Raw genomic sequence first — 14,273 nt, forward strand, 5'->3', positions numbered from 1 at the left:
AGAAGCTCCGAGTTCCCACAATGGGGACAAGTAGCAGCACGTAAATGAAAAATCTAGCTCTACCTCTCCTATAAATTAAGTATAGAAAATGAAACTTAAGCAAGAACTATAAACATGCTAGTTCCATTTCCCCATAACTCTCAGGCAAGTCCAAAGTTTTCTAGAGAGGCAGGCCCCAATTGGTGCTCCATTCTCCAACTCCCCTCTTCCCCCAAGGGGATTGCTTCTTCGGCCACCTGTCAGGATTAAGTCAGTCGTTTGCCTCTATTTTAGCTACTACATAGGCACTAGACAGGAAAAATGTAAAAAGGAAATGGACAGGAGCACAGTAACTTCTTTTTCAAATTGATTATCCCCTACATATAAATACCTAGATCTCATAGTTCTTATCAGTAGATCTTACAGCACCTTACAAAAGAAATACTATTACGCCCATTCTACAGATGGTGAAACTGAGTGAGCTTGCCTGATGTCAGTTTTTTATGCAGGGCATCTACCAGTTGTTTAAAAACAAAACACTTCTATAAAGCTCAACATTAATCCAGCAACTAATGTAGCAGTTACAAAATCCATGCTGCTTGGCTACCTCCGTTGTTTAGTCACTTGCTGCATTACACCGAGTTGTACTGTTTACTTACCTGAAGGTTCTTAGAGCAGAGATTATGTCTTGTACATTCTGCAATGGTCAGGCGCACTGTTGGTTCTCAAAATGTTCATAGCACAGGACAGATATTCCATCAAAGCTGAATTTTGAAGTAGCAGAATTAGTCATTCTTCAGAATAAAATCATTTCAAATAAAAGCAATTAAGAATGGCAGTAGGGGGTTCCACATCAAGATGTATTCACTTTATAAGTAAAGATGTTTTTTCTAACTACCAGCACTGCAAACATAACAGGAGAGATGAGTCATGCTGGGATGAAAATACAAGCTTAGATGAACCACATCTCACAAGTCCAACAGTGAAGATGTTTCAGTCTATTCTGACATTTTCCAGGTCTTCTTATCCATCCTACCATTTTCATTTCTGACTGCCAGTGCACATGGTTTCACTGAACTGGCCACAGGAGTACATCCAGGTCTTCTCATAATAAACTGAGTGCCCTGCAATATACAGGTAGTTGTGTCCTCATCCTTCCAACATTCCTTACCTTGCACTTGTCAAAGAATTTCATCTAGCAGTTTTGCTTCCCAGCTAGTGAGACGTTAGGTCCTTCTGAAATTGCTCATGAGCTTTAGTCTCGTCTCATCTAAATAATTGTGTTACCTGGAATTTATGCCATTTTACTGTTTATTATTTTCTCAGGTAATAAACACCACAAGTTCTGGTCCAGAACCTTGGAGCTTTGTCAGACTTTTTGGAAATAAAATGATAAACTCTCTCTCCTTTATCAGCATGCTTAGAGAATTCTGGTATATTAGAGAGACATGACTTTATGTATCACAACTAATGAAAGATGCTTCAGGCCAGAGTAGGTCACTTTACACTTGTGCAACCCTGGAGTGTTTCGTGTCCACTGTGCCATTTTCCGCTCAATGGTTTTGCTTATGCATAACTGAAACCTCACGACTGATCACACACAAAAAGAAATAAAATCCAGCTCACCTCAGTCTTAGTTGGTGGCTTTGCATGGCTAAGAGCAAAACACAGTGAACAATCTGGTTTTGTTCCTAAAGGCAGAAAGTCATGACTGAGTACACACAGGGAACATAGCTGTTGCGTAAGAAAGTGGTATGCAGTTTTGTTTTGTTTTTAATAAAGTTACTCTTCAGATGAGAACTGCACTGTAAATACTTTTGACTCTGCATCAAGCTGAACAATTTTTATCAATTCAAGTTTGAATAGAAACCCTCTTAGGCTTTTTGTCTTGTTTTTGTACAATTGTTTATACAAATTCAACAAAGGTAAAACTGCATCAGGAAATTCTACGAAAACAACACCTTACAACAATGGCACTTATCAATGCAGAATTTTACAATCAGGAAATAACCATGTTATAAACCTTAAATGAGAACTCAACTCACACTTCAAAGAAAGAGGAAAAAAAGACTATGCTTGACCATTTATTCTACTGCTTGACTCACTGTATAAATTAATTTAATATTGAGTACAAGAGCTCATGCTACAGAGTGAAACCCTCCTATGTGCAAAAGCTGAAACTGGAATTTTTAAAATTTTGAGAAAAAGGTGATTTCTATACAGATAAAACTTGGCATAGTGTCTTACTTCAACTATCATTTACACCTTATTTCCACAACATGCTTATGTCACTTCTGAAGTATACAAAGCAGGATATAAACTTCCATTAAAACATGCTTTAAATTGAAAGTATTAACCTACTTTTCCTGACCTGGGCACGTTTGCGGATGGATACTTTGTCTACGAAGTATAGGTTAAGTTCTCGCCTACTGTAAAGATAAAAATTGGCAATCCAAAACCGAAACACTGGTAATGCATTCAAACATTGCATAAATAACTTTTAAACAATTTTGTACAAAAATAGTTCTGCATAATGTAAGATGTAAAACCAAACGTGGTAAGGAGGCAGAAATGCAGCGTGTGGTCCACTTTAATGACACCGACTTTTTTTGTTGTTTTAAGAAATGAAGAGCAGAAATTAAATTTACACTACCCAAGCACATGCTGTGGTACTTGAAACAACAGGTCAGTCGTCTTCTTCCAGGTGTGAACATTTATCATCAATAACAGTCACCTTATGAATTTGCATAAGAGCCAGTGCAGGACATCCCAGGTAGACTGAATTAAATGGCACAGGTTGAAATTCTTAACATGGGTAGTTTTAATGATGTTCTCTCCTTGACAGGACTGTAAAATCCAATCTTTGATATTTTCTGGTTTCCCAATTGAAAATAAAATCCCTACATGTTCTTAGCCCCTTCCCCACCCCTTGCCCCAATATTTACATACTTGTCCTTTAACTAACTCAGTTTTTGAAGAAGTTTCTCTTCCACCTGACCAAACTGAACACTCACAGACATCTCTGCTATGAACTGCTCACAGCCTTCCTTTGTCACTTGCTTGCAGTACCTCAAGTCAATTTGACATATGTTTCCACAACGTTTAAAGTAGGACAGGCACTGGTCAGTAACCTTATTGCAATCTGTCAGGAAAACAACAAAGGGAGAGAAATTAATCAATTTGTCTTAATTTGTCAATACAAGGACAACTTATACAGACTGTGACATGCCCCCATTTGCTCTTGTATCATTGCACTGGTCAATACAATCAATGGGTTAAAGCCCACCAGATTGATGACAATTCTCTGGTCTTTGCAGCCAGTTGTGTAACATTGGATAAAAATGCAAAACAAGCCAGTTTCATGAGTGGTGGCAGAGGGGGCTTAGAATCACACGGGGAGGATGGATAAAGTAAAGTGTGGTGGTTTCTAGCCTGGAGACAGAAGAGAGTGAATTTTCCAGCATAAAAGAAAGCTAAGTGGACAAAAGGAGAATTGCTAGTTCGTTTTCCCCAGGAAGGGTCAGGTGAGCTAGCAGGGGGGTCTGTGGCTAATAGAGTGTATGAAGCTCTTTCAGGGGGAAGGAGGGAGATAGTTGAGTCAACTCTCTCCCCTGCAATTTGTACTCTTATATTTCATACAAATCCAGCATCTCTCATGCCACTACAAGCTCTGGTTCAATTAGGCAGAGCCTCATTCATACCTCCAACCACATACCTGATAAGTTAATTTCAGTTAAGGAATCACGCGTGGTGGTTCCTACTGCAGTCAGCAGGTTAATAGACTGATCTGACACATGGTTACAGTAACTAAGATTGAGTTTGGAAAGCAGAGGCATGTGCCTAATGATCAATCGCAAAGAAGCATCTGTAATATCCAGACCAGCCAAACGCAGCTCAACTACGTTCCGTAGTTTACTTCGGTTGTCAATTTGACCTGTAAGACAAAAGTTTTTGTTTGTTTTTTTAAACTTCTCTCGTTTTGCAATCAGCAGCAGATTAAAAACCAACCCCACACAAAATGCACTGTAACTTATGGTGCCAATGCCCCCAATTTACTTAAATGGACAGTTAAACATACACAGAAGTGATTTAAGTTACCTACTGTTTCAAGGAGCCCTCAAGGTGACCATCAGTGAGAGTACATTTTCCTCCTGTTTTTTCACTTTTAGCTTGTGCATTTGACAGCACTTTATCTAAAGTCCTTTTCACTGTTTCCCCTGGCAGTCAATCACTTTCCCCTTTTGCATGGGTTCCACACAGTAATGGGAACAAAAGAACAAGAACTGAGGTCTGACAAACCCAAGCCCAACTCAACAGTGAGTCAAAATGGAAGACTGAGACTTATTTCAGCTCCAGTAGTGCAGTCTGTGAGATGTGAAATGCATTTTGGCTCAATATTTTTGATGATAGCTTTGTTAATAATTTTGATAGAACTATTTGTAGCCATCAGCATGCAAGAGTCTAGAATAATTTCCTGTTTGCACAGGCATATGAACAAATCCAAACCCTGATGGGGGAAAAGTGTGGTCCCAGTAAAATAATTAAGGGTTCAAAGACTTTAATGGAATTATTCATAGGAACAAGCACTATGCATTTGCAAGTTCAGATCCAGCATGTTTGGTAGATCACACAATATTGCTCTGAGCTGATATGAGGCCTTGATAAGGTCAAAAAAAAGCTACTGCTCCTCTGAACTGAAAGAAAAGATTTCCACACTTTTAAAGTATACATGTTTGCAGCCCGAATGGAGGAAAGTCATTTGTTGGGAAAGCTGGCACAGCAGATGGAGTGAGTGGCCAGAGGCCATAGCTTGTTATCTAGGAACTTACCACAGGATGTCCAGCACTGTAGCTGTACTGGCCCACACATCTCACATATGTCCGCATTCTACAGAATAGGGCCCAGATGGTCAGCTAATGTAAATTGTAGTAGCAACACTGACATCAAGGAGCTTCGCTGATTTATTACAGCTGAGGATATGGCCCCAAGAAGTGTAGTGTCCCACAAGCCAGCTACCTCCTATTGGCACATGAAAGATACTTGCCAAGCTACATTTATTAATAAATCAATCAATCTGTTACCTGGCCTGTTATCTGTTGGTGGTGACAAGAGGTCTCTCATTTGTGCATCTTTTAATCCTTCCACCCACTGAACATCCAGGGTTCGGAGTAAAGGACAACTGGAACTACAAAGTGCTGAGACGGCTATCCATGAACACCCTGATAACAGCAGGTCTCGTAGACCTGGAGATACAAACAAAGGAAATGCCATAGTTGATCCTAGTGTAGAGTCCAATTTAGGTTAATTTTAAGGATAAATGTAGCACTGGTGACAGATCCTAACACTCGAAGAGTCTGCAATCTTCTGACCACAGAACAGAGCTAACCCAGGCAGCGACAGGGCAAGTGTCCCCGCAATGGATCTGGAATATCCACCCTGATCTGGAATATCCACCACTATGGGTGACTGTCTCTTTGGAGACAGAGTTCTCCATCACCCATTTGATCCTAAACTTCTCTTAAGAGGCTGGCTAACAAGGCTGCTTATACTAATGATTTGGACATTTTTCCACTAGGACCTATCCCACTCGTTTCACATAGGACTCTGAACAATCACCACAAAATTTCCAGTCATACAGTTGCTGTAGGATTCTGTGTCCTAATACTTCTCTCTGAGGCCACTTAGATCCCTTTTGTATCATTTTAAATTTTGTTTCATTACACATTTCACAGAGATTTCTCCCTAGAGACCCCATAATATCTAAACTGGGATCAATACACCAGTCACAATGTCACTTACCTGGGAGTCTGTTGATGAGCCAGCTCAGCTGTTTTTTAGATATGTTTGTCCAGCTGAGATCAAGGGTTACAGGCTGTCTCCTGATAATGCCACTGAGCATAAGTGGAGTGATGGATTTACAATGGTTTAGATCTATTTTGGTCCACAATCTTTTATCACAGCACCTACAATAACACCACAATTGTTAATTTGGTTTGAATTTTGTAATGCCTTAAGGAGTTAAAAATAGCTGAGAAACCAGTGTATGTATTTGTAATGGCAGCAGCAGGGAGATCTGTTTGAAGAGGCTAGGGAGAGCTCATGAATGCATTCAAGCAGAGTCTGTTACACAAGTTGAAAGCTTCTTCAAGTGTTTTCATCAAAGCCAAAATGTAAGGATTTCTTCCCAACAGATGAAACCCTGTTATGGGAGGGATTTTCAAAAGCACAGTCCCATTGACTTTCAGTGAGACCTGTGCTCTTAAGTCACTGAGGAGCTTTTGAAAATCCCATCGTATAGCTTCAACAAACCAGAACAATTTCTTATTTTTCTTAGCCTTTGGACTTGAAGGTCAGTTTTGACCAAGAAGGTGCTACTGACTGTTCCAATTTCCCCAGTTTTCCTTTTAGCTAAACTCGTGAGTCTTGTAAGATTGAAATCTCCATCTCTTGCTCTGCATCTCTATTTTAATCCTACACACACAGCTTCTGTGTCTCTGCCCCTTCCATGTTGCTATAGTTTGCTATGTGCAACAGAGCCATGCAAAAATCCTAACAAACTTGCAAGAATTATCTAGCATTAGGAAACACTGTACTTAGCTGGAGAAAATCGGTTTACAAGCTTCTTGTAAAATCACAAAGGAATCCACAGTGGAAGCAATTCCATGGACCTTATTCTCCACGGAGTTATCAGTTTGTCAATTATCCTATTCATTACTGGGTAGTGCCATGAAAGAGTCTGTTATCTGCCTGTCTGGGTAAATATTAGAGTTTTGATACAACTGAGCAGCCAGCCAAGAGGATGCTTTATTGGAAGTTCAGCCAAGTGTATAAACATGGCTATGAGATTCATAATATACATTATAGCTTATTGTTGGGTTACGGTCATTGACCTATTGAGTCAATTTATTTAAGAGGCCCAAAGAGACACACCATAAATGGCAATAAAATAATTAGCATGGAAAATATACTCAGATACTCTACCAATGAAACTGCTGTTAAAAAGCAGAGGGTTGAGAATACAACAAACAAGTTCTTTCCAACATGTGCCCTGTATATGCAAAAATAATCTTAGAACAGCTTGAAGCACCTCTTATATCAGTGATCAGGGGGCAAAGCGATATCTTGTCTGAATCTCAGGAGGCATTTAATAACTGGATGGAGGAAAGACTCAAGTTAATGACAGGCAGGCAAGCATCTAATGATGTCCAGATTCAGGAACCTCTACTTCCTATACTAGTACACTGCTCTCTCTGCTGTTGTCTAACTAGAGGATTTTGGAATACAGTTGGCATGACAGATGTTATGTGGTTGTGTGTTTACCAGCCTTGTAGGTGATCTAGAGTTCTCAAGAAAAAGCAGGACAGCTCCTGCACATACACACCTCACCTAGAAATATTTAAACTACTTTTGATTGAACTGCATTTTGTTAAAGGCCAGCATTTGTGGTCATACCCTCACTCCATGTGAACTGAGGAGAGCATCATCTTCCCCTAAAACTTCACACATGCTTAAATCCCCTTCAGGAAGAAGAGAAATTAGTAAGTGCTAATTATCCTATACCTCCATGCATCACATCATGAAGTAAGATACAATCAGCATCATCCCCCTCAGCTCCTTACCATCTGTTCCAGGTCTTACAAACTCTCATACAGATGCACAAGTCGCTATGACTGAGGTAGCTAAAGACAGCCATCCAGACTTCCCTTTGCATCACATGGGCTGCCCCATCATCTAGGGGGAGTGAGTCCGGAGGAGGGCTGATGGGGGGTGGCCTGATTACATGGCGTTCCATCTGAATGCATTTGGGAGGAGAGAGTGAAGGTGGTGGCCGAGTAATCACCCTAGGTGTGCTTCGCAGGCTTGGCACAAGCTGGTGCCTCAGCTCCCTGGGAGTCCCATTTAACCCTTTGCTGAACCTGTGGAGTCTCTCACTATTGCACAGAGCACGTTTGGGCTCCTCATTCTCGCTCTCTGGCTCAGATTTGATGGGTTGGTGGTTCTCGTTGGCAAGGCTGTTCTCGGTTTTTTGGATCTCCTGATTGAGCTCCTTGCTGAGCTCTTTGCTCAGTTCTTTATTTGGAAGCCGCCTTTTCCGCCTCATCTTTATCTTCTTCTTGTCCCTGGGCTCAGCACTTTCGGTGCTGGGGCCCGCAGTGGGAGAGCTCGACCGCGACTGGTCACTCTCCTTGGATTTTGGAGGTGCTTCTGGCAGATCCTCCTCAGGTTCCTGTTTAAAACGCCGCAGGGGTTTGGCCATGGCAGGTCGGTCATCTGTAGCCTTCCATGATCGCCTCTGAAAAGGAAGAGTTTGAGGCTTAGTAGAGCTGATAATTAACGAGTTCGTGTCACAGGGCCTGCAAACAGCACCTTGTGCAAGAGGACATGCCTCCCAGCTGCCTGCATAGAGGGCAATAGGGTAAAGGACCACATCCAAACATTCTCCCGACTACAGTGGAACGTTAATAACTGGTGGCACCACACCTAAGATGGTATTTTAAAGAGGCATTGTATATTAAAAATCGTAAGTTCACGAGCAACCCTAAGGACTCCAGGGAACTGTTTTATATTTAACATGGATATTCCTAAAACATCAGGACAATCTAATTTTTAAGGATCTGCTGGTAGCAAAGCAAGTGAGTGCCAGTTAAACAATTAATATATGCACCAGGTAACACCACAATGTAAACAAATGCTCTCTTCCTCAGGAGATCTCTGTTGGGTAGGAGAAAACTGTCTCAGGACACTGTGGTTCAGAAAGTAAATTTCCCATTTTAAAAAACAGCCACTGTATTTCCTGAGATGCACTCAAGACCAATGGTTTTACTCACCCAAGCAGCAACGCAGGCTAAGAACACTGGGTTCATTTGATTTAGCAAGTTTTGGAACATTCTGTATTGCAATTACTAAGCCATATTCCTGGCATACTGCTATTCTGCCACTTGCTGCTGGATCCTTGAGTGGTAGCTACCCCTTTATGTCCCAAGGAGTGCACTTCATTGTCTCAGTCTCTCTCCAGCATAGTGTGTATATATACAAATGGGTGATCCTACTGACAGCCTTGATACACTGCTAGTCTGAGGAGACCTGAAGTTCACAGAAACTTTGACTGAAAGTGGGGCTGTGGAGGCGTCAGCTGGAACCTTCCTCCCTGATCCAGTCACTTTTCGTAAGCAGGAATCAAACATGACTTGTCTACTTTAATCAAATCCCACACTGATGTATGTGGGACACAGCTGCAAGAGATGTGCAATACCATGCCAAAAAAGGGGAAGATTTCGGATCTAATCTGATGGCTACAAGCAAGAGAGAAGTCAACAGTTGTTAAAACTAAAATGAAACGGCACTGTAGTAAACAGGGATGGGGTTGGCAAAAGGAGGTCTGACACTATCAACACACTGATTGTTATGCCAGAATTTCTATGCTGCTGCAATAAACTGTATGGATCTAATAAAAGGATATGCTCCTAGCTTTTAAATGGGGATGTATCATTAATGCATAGTTTGGGTTTTTTTTTGAGCTTTAACCAAAGCTACAAGGGACTGGACTAAGGGATTTAAGATTACAGAGGGATTAGCGAAAGATGATCAACTCCTCCTTTTTTACATTTATTACAGGAGAACGAGAAGTTACTGAAAGTTAGTGACAGGTAATTTAGATTAATTAAATGGAAACTTCTTCACACGATAGTCACCTTATGTCATTCTCCATCTTAGGATATCAGAGAGTCAGAAACTAGGAGCTGGATAATTTAATGACCTACAACATTTCTAATCATATGCTAGTGTATAAAAGGCGAACAGATCATCCGTCAAGCCATCAAGGTCACCATCAAGGTCAGGACAGATTTTACCTCATGCACCATTACACAAATTTATTATGTTATTGGGTCTGGCAAGATTGGTGCATGTAGAGAGAGTAGAACATCAGTACAGAAAAGAGAATTTTACCCACTAGTCTTTGAAAATAACATAGCCTACGTGTCACAGGGCAGAAGTATAAAACCTTTGGATGCCCTGCTAAAGAGCTGGCTTCCCCCTGCTTCTCTGTAGGGTGGCTGGGTATATGGGCCAAGACATTTAGCCGGGAGCCCAGCCGCAGGCCCTAACGAGGGCAGGCTCAGCGTAATCTGCTGAGACAAGTGGAACCAGCTGGGTTGCTGACTGGGAAGACATATAAACCCAGGGAAGAGCTCAGTGGGGGGAGGCTAGCCAGGCAGGAGGATAGGACGGTCATGGCTCTGTCTCTGCTGGCTGACACAAGCCTCAAAGGCCAGAGGACCCAGTGAGGGGTTGGAGCAGGGACCGGTGTTGGGGGAATTGGGACTGTACAGCCACTGTAAATAAAAGAACACGGGTGAAGCACTTGCAAGAGGCGTCTGAGACCCTTTCTTTTGCCAGCCCAAGCACAGGGCGCAGGGACAAGGGGAAGGAAACTTGTGCCGCCCTGTGACACTGTTTTAACAGCATTTTAGTAGAGGATTGTACAATAGGAAATATTTAAAAAAAAAAAAAAAATCAACTAATCTCAGGTGGAAACCTCTGTGTGAATCCAGAAAGAGGATGTTTTCCGATTCTGAGATGCAAATATGCAGTAAAAATGGCAGCAAAGACACAGCAATGGGATTGCTAAAGAAACTGAACCACAATGCAGCTCACAGAACACGAGGGGAAAAAAGTGGAAGCACACAAATTAAAGAGGTGTCAAAGTACCTTTTTCCTGAAGAGTTTCTCTTCTTTACCAAGTTTTAGCTGTTTCAGGAAAGAAAAGACAAAACAAATAGTTTATTTTTTGTGTAGGTATCTAGTAAAAATTCATACTATACCAATTTTCTTCAATTAATAGCTGGTTCGGTGAGTGGTTACAGCAAAGCATAATGAAGCAGGCAAATTAACCCACTATACAATAATCAAGCCACACTTTGTTTCTTGCCTTTCTGAATACTAATGGTTTGTGGTTTTCAATGGCTGAAGTCCATCAATGAACATTTAACATCTCCCCATAATCTCCTCCCCATTGCACTGTGGTGTCACTCTACAGAACCATCAAAGTGTCCCATATTCTGGAGGCATGTAGGAAACACATACCAGCATCCTCTACTAAGTCAAATAGTTTTTAGTGCCCATAAAGGCAAGCAGATAACAGCACTGGCTAGAACCAAACACATGCGGACTGCCACTGTGCATGCAGCCCCCCTACTCTGCCTCTGCAACTTCAATCACTACCTGTATCACCTCTATTTCAAATCTTAGGCTGTTTACCGTAGTGAATTTATGTGTACTACAAAACTAGCACAAAAACTCCCACTAAACACAACTGAAATCACCACACATTTACTCATGACCGAAGTTAAAGCCAGGTCCCCCTTTTCACTTCCATAGACAAGCTACTCTGCAATCCCTAGACGTTAAATTAAACTAATGCATTTGAATGCTTTCTGTCCCAAATAAACTGTGCAAGTCAGATTTTAAAAAGTTGCCTAAATTGCAGCTGAAAGCAATAGATAGATTCCTCCTTCTCTCTGTAGGTTGTTGAGAATATTATCTCAGAGACGCTGTAAGGATCAGTTACTTAGTGAAGTATTACTAGTGCTGTATGTAGTTATGGCTAGTTAGAGAAAGCTATCGAGTGCCACCCAGTGGCTAGAGATGAAAAGGGTTGATTGAAACTATTTTTGACCACCCCCCCTTAAAAAAAAAAAAAAAATCCTACAGTGCGGCTCCCTTAGTTCAGAATTTCTTTTTTAAAGTAAATAGCCAGTTCTTTGCCCTGTGTTCTCTGTCCCTGAATAAAAAAAAAAGTAAAGTAAAGTAAAGTTCAGGTGGATAAACTTTACTGTTCTGCTTGATGGATAATTTTCAAAAAGAAATGTAAAGTACTATGTAATTTCCTTTGTAACTATCACTTGCTGGAATTCAAGAGACTCAAAGGAAAACTCAAAGCAGAAGTGCAAGAGACATCAGCCCCTGACCCACAACAAGTGCCCATGTGTGTGCGCGCATTAAGGAAATGAGGTTCTATCCTCTCATACCCGTTTTCTCATAGCAGGTTCTTGGGGTTTCTCAAATTTTCTTTTCCTTCGCATATGCGCATCATCTGACTTTCTCCTCAAAATAGAATCAACAGGGGTTTTTTTGGAATGTTCATCAGATTTCCGCCTGGGGGTTTCTTCACATTCCCCTTTCCGTTTTGCTACATCTGTTACTTCCTTATTATCTCTGTTCATCTTCTGTTCCTTAAGCAGTGAGCCTGGGAGATTCGACGCATATTTGAATCCTGGTCCACGCTTTTGCTTGTACGCCAAAGAGAGAGAAAACACAAACAAACTTTATATCTTATGTCTTTTTTTGCTGTTTACAATGCATTTCATCTGAAGCTTGTCTGGTTACAAGCAGTTGATTAAACACTAAGTGGCTATTCACAAGCAGTCAGTGTGGTAAAGAATTTTAACCTCTAAGGAGTTTTTCCTATTTGTAACATACCTTCTACCTCCATCTCAGATAATAAAGAATATAATATTTCACTAGTTGTAAGGGACACTTCAGATTTTGTTTAATACAGTTTTACAAAATTTAAAAAACCAACAGCTTTTAGTTTGGATTTAAACATCCCTCCTCTGCAGGATTTCCTACAATGTTTTGGTTACAGTCTGTCAGTGCATAGAATCCTAAAGTGAAAATGACTGCAAACAAGAGGAGTGCTGACTAATTTCTTTTCTTTGTCTCAGCTGAATGACGTACAATAAGGAAAAGCAGAGAAGATTTTTAAATAGTCTCAAGTTATTTGACAATGTGTCTCTTTGTTTACTACATGGATTTTTAGACTAACAGTGCTTTTGTTTCATAGCCATAACAAGACAGCAAAAATAGATCTGGATGTTAGAGAGAATACACCAGATTTAGTGTCTCATGCTTATGTCATATATTCCAGTGAAACTCACTTTCCCAGTTTTCCCTGCATGGTTGCACTTTGGACATTCCCAGCAGTTCGGTAGTTCATCGTTAACCACACCATCTGATTCCTTCACCTAGAGGAAAAGAGGCATAACCCATTTGCAATTAATAGTGTTAAGTGGCAGTGCAAGTCCACATACAGATTATCGTCATCTCAAAGTAGTCATTACGATAGCAGGGGACAGACGTTTTGCACTGCTATCCTGTTTCGCAGATCAGTTGTTTCTCTTCCAGTGGCTCTAGGGTAGATGCACTAAAGGAACAGCACTACCTTGTTGGCACTATGACACGCATACTCCCAACCCTGTAAGTTTACTCACCAAACACCACCAACAAAACAAAAACCAAAATCAAAAACAGACTGGCCAGTTTGGTACTTGAGATGGATTTTAAATTTTGGCTTGTTGGCTGAGATCAGGAGTAGTCCCTGTTTAATAGTTGACGCATTCTCTATTAAGATACCATATCCTGTACTTGTAGAGAAATGGGCTGTCCAATTGCCTAATCTAAGACTGTCCCCTCCTTCATCTCCAATTTACAATACACTCTTTCACTCATTTCCCTCCAGTGGGCTGGCAAGAAGATCAGCCTTTTAATAATAATAAAATAAATAATCAATCACTCACTCAGCTCTTATACAGCGCTTTTTAATTGGAAGATCCCAAAGCACTTCACTAAGTAAGTCAATATCATTATCCTCATTTTACAGATACAAAGGTCTCCTTCCCATCCTCATTAACATGGAAAAGTTTTTTTAAAAGTGAGGATTTTTGTAATGTACTTACGAGTGCTCCTTAAAATGTTAACCTCGACTCCATGCAGGAAAATAACCCCATGCCAGGCTGCAGCCCAAATACCAACAAAATGGAACTTGCCAGGTCAGTTACAGGGGACAGGCTGAAACTTTCATTCAAAGATATGGTGTGCCTAGCAATTTTATTTTATAGCCCTCTTGCCTTCAAAGTTAGCCATTTCTTCTTCATCATCAATTCAATAGGTAGTATACAGAGAAGAAAAGCTCATTCTATCCAGTTTATTAGTATTGTGTTTGTTTTTTTAAAAAGACAGTCTCCAAAACTGCATTAAGAGCTATATGGTATAATTATCAACATGGTCATGCCCCAAAGAGCTAATGGGATAAAATTTTCATAAGCCCTTAATTCACTTTTGAAAGTGGGACTTAGGTGCTTTTGAAAATTGCACCTTTAGTCTTATTTTAGATATGGCACAGTGGAATTAAACAGTAGGGTCGGGATGGGGTGAGGAAAGACAAGGATTATGGTAGTAAGAGCACATGGCTACTCATTTATGGCATGTTCATACCTTGAGTCAATTACAAACTT

The 14,273-nt window shown here is 40.7% G+C and overlaps 1 protein-coding gene across 6 annotated transcripts in view; it reads right to left on the bottom strand.

The window, feature by feature from the left end:
* Positions 1-1,884: 1,884 nt before the first annotated feature.
* KDM2B (lysine demethylase 2B) overlaps positions 1,885-14,273 on the bottom strand; it is a 167,201-nt gene continuing 154,812 nt past the window's right edge. For 2 of the 6 annotated variants that reach the window (XM_074973161.1, XM_074973160.1), the window contains exons 10-17: positions 12,917-13,004; positions 12,009-12,277; positions 10,690-10,728; positions 7,599-8,272; positions 5,779-5,942; positions 5,061-5,222; positions 3,695-3,913; positions 1,888-3,121 (exon numbers count right to left, since the gene is read on the bottom strand). In XM_074973161.1, the coding sequence (XP_074829262.1) occupies positions 2,940-3,121; positions 3,695-3,913; positions 5,061-5,222; positions 5,779-5,942; positions 7,599-8,272; positions 10,690-10,728; positions 12,009-12,277; positions 12,917-13,004 (1,797 nt within the window). In that variant the 3' untranslated portion in view covers positions 1,888-2,939. Of the gene's footprint in view, positions 3,122-3,694; positions 3,914-5,060; positions 5,223-5,778; positions 5,943-7,598; positions 8,273-10,689; positions 10,729-12,008; positions 12,278-12,916; positions 13,005-14,273 lie in introns of all 6 variants that reach the window. The other 4 variants (XM_074973158.1, XM_074973156.1, XM_074973159.1 and 1 more) reach the window with 4 other exon arrangements.

The sequence above is a fragment of the Natator depressus genome, chromosome 15 (assembly GCF_965152275.1).
Source record: "Natator depressus isolate rNatDep1 chromosome 15, rNatDep2.hap1, whole genome shotgun sequence".
Lineage (NCBI taxonomy): Eukaryota > Metazoa > Chordata > Testudines > Cheloniidae > Natator > Natator depressus.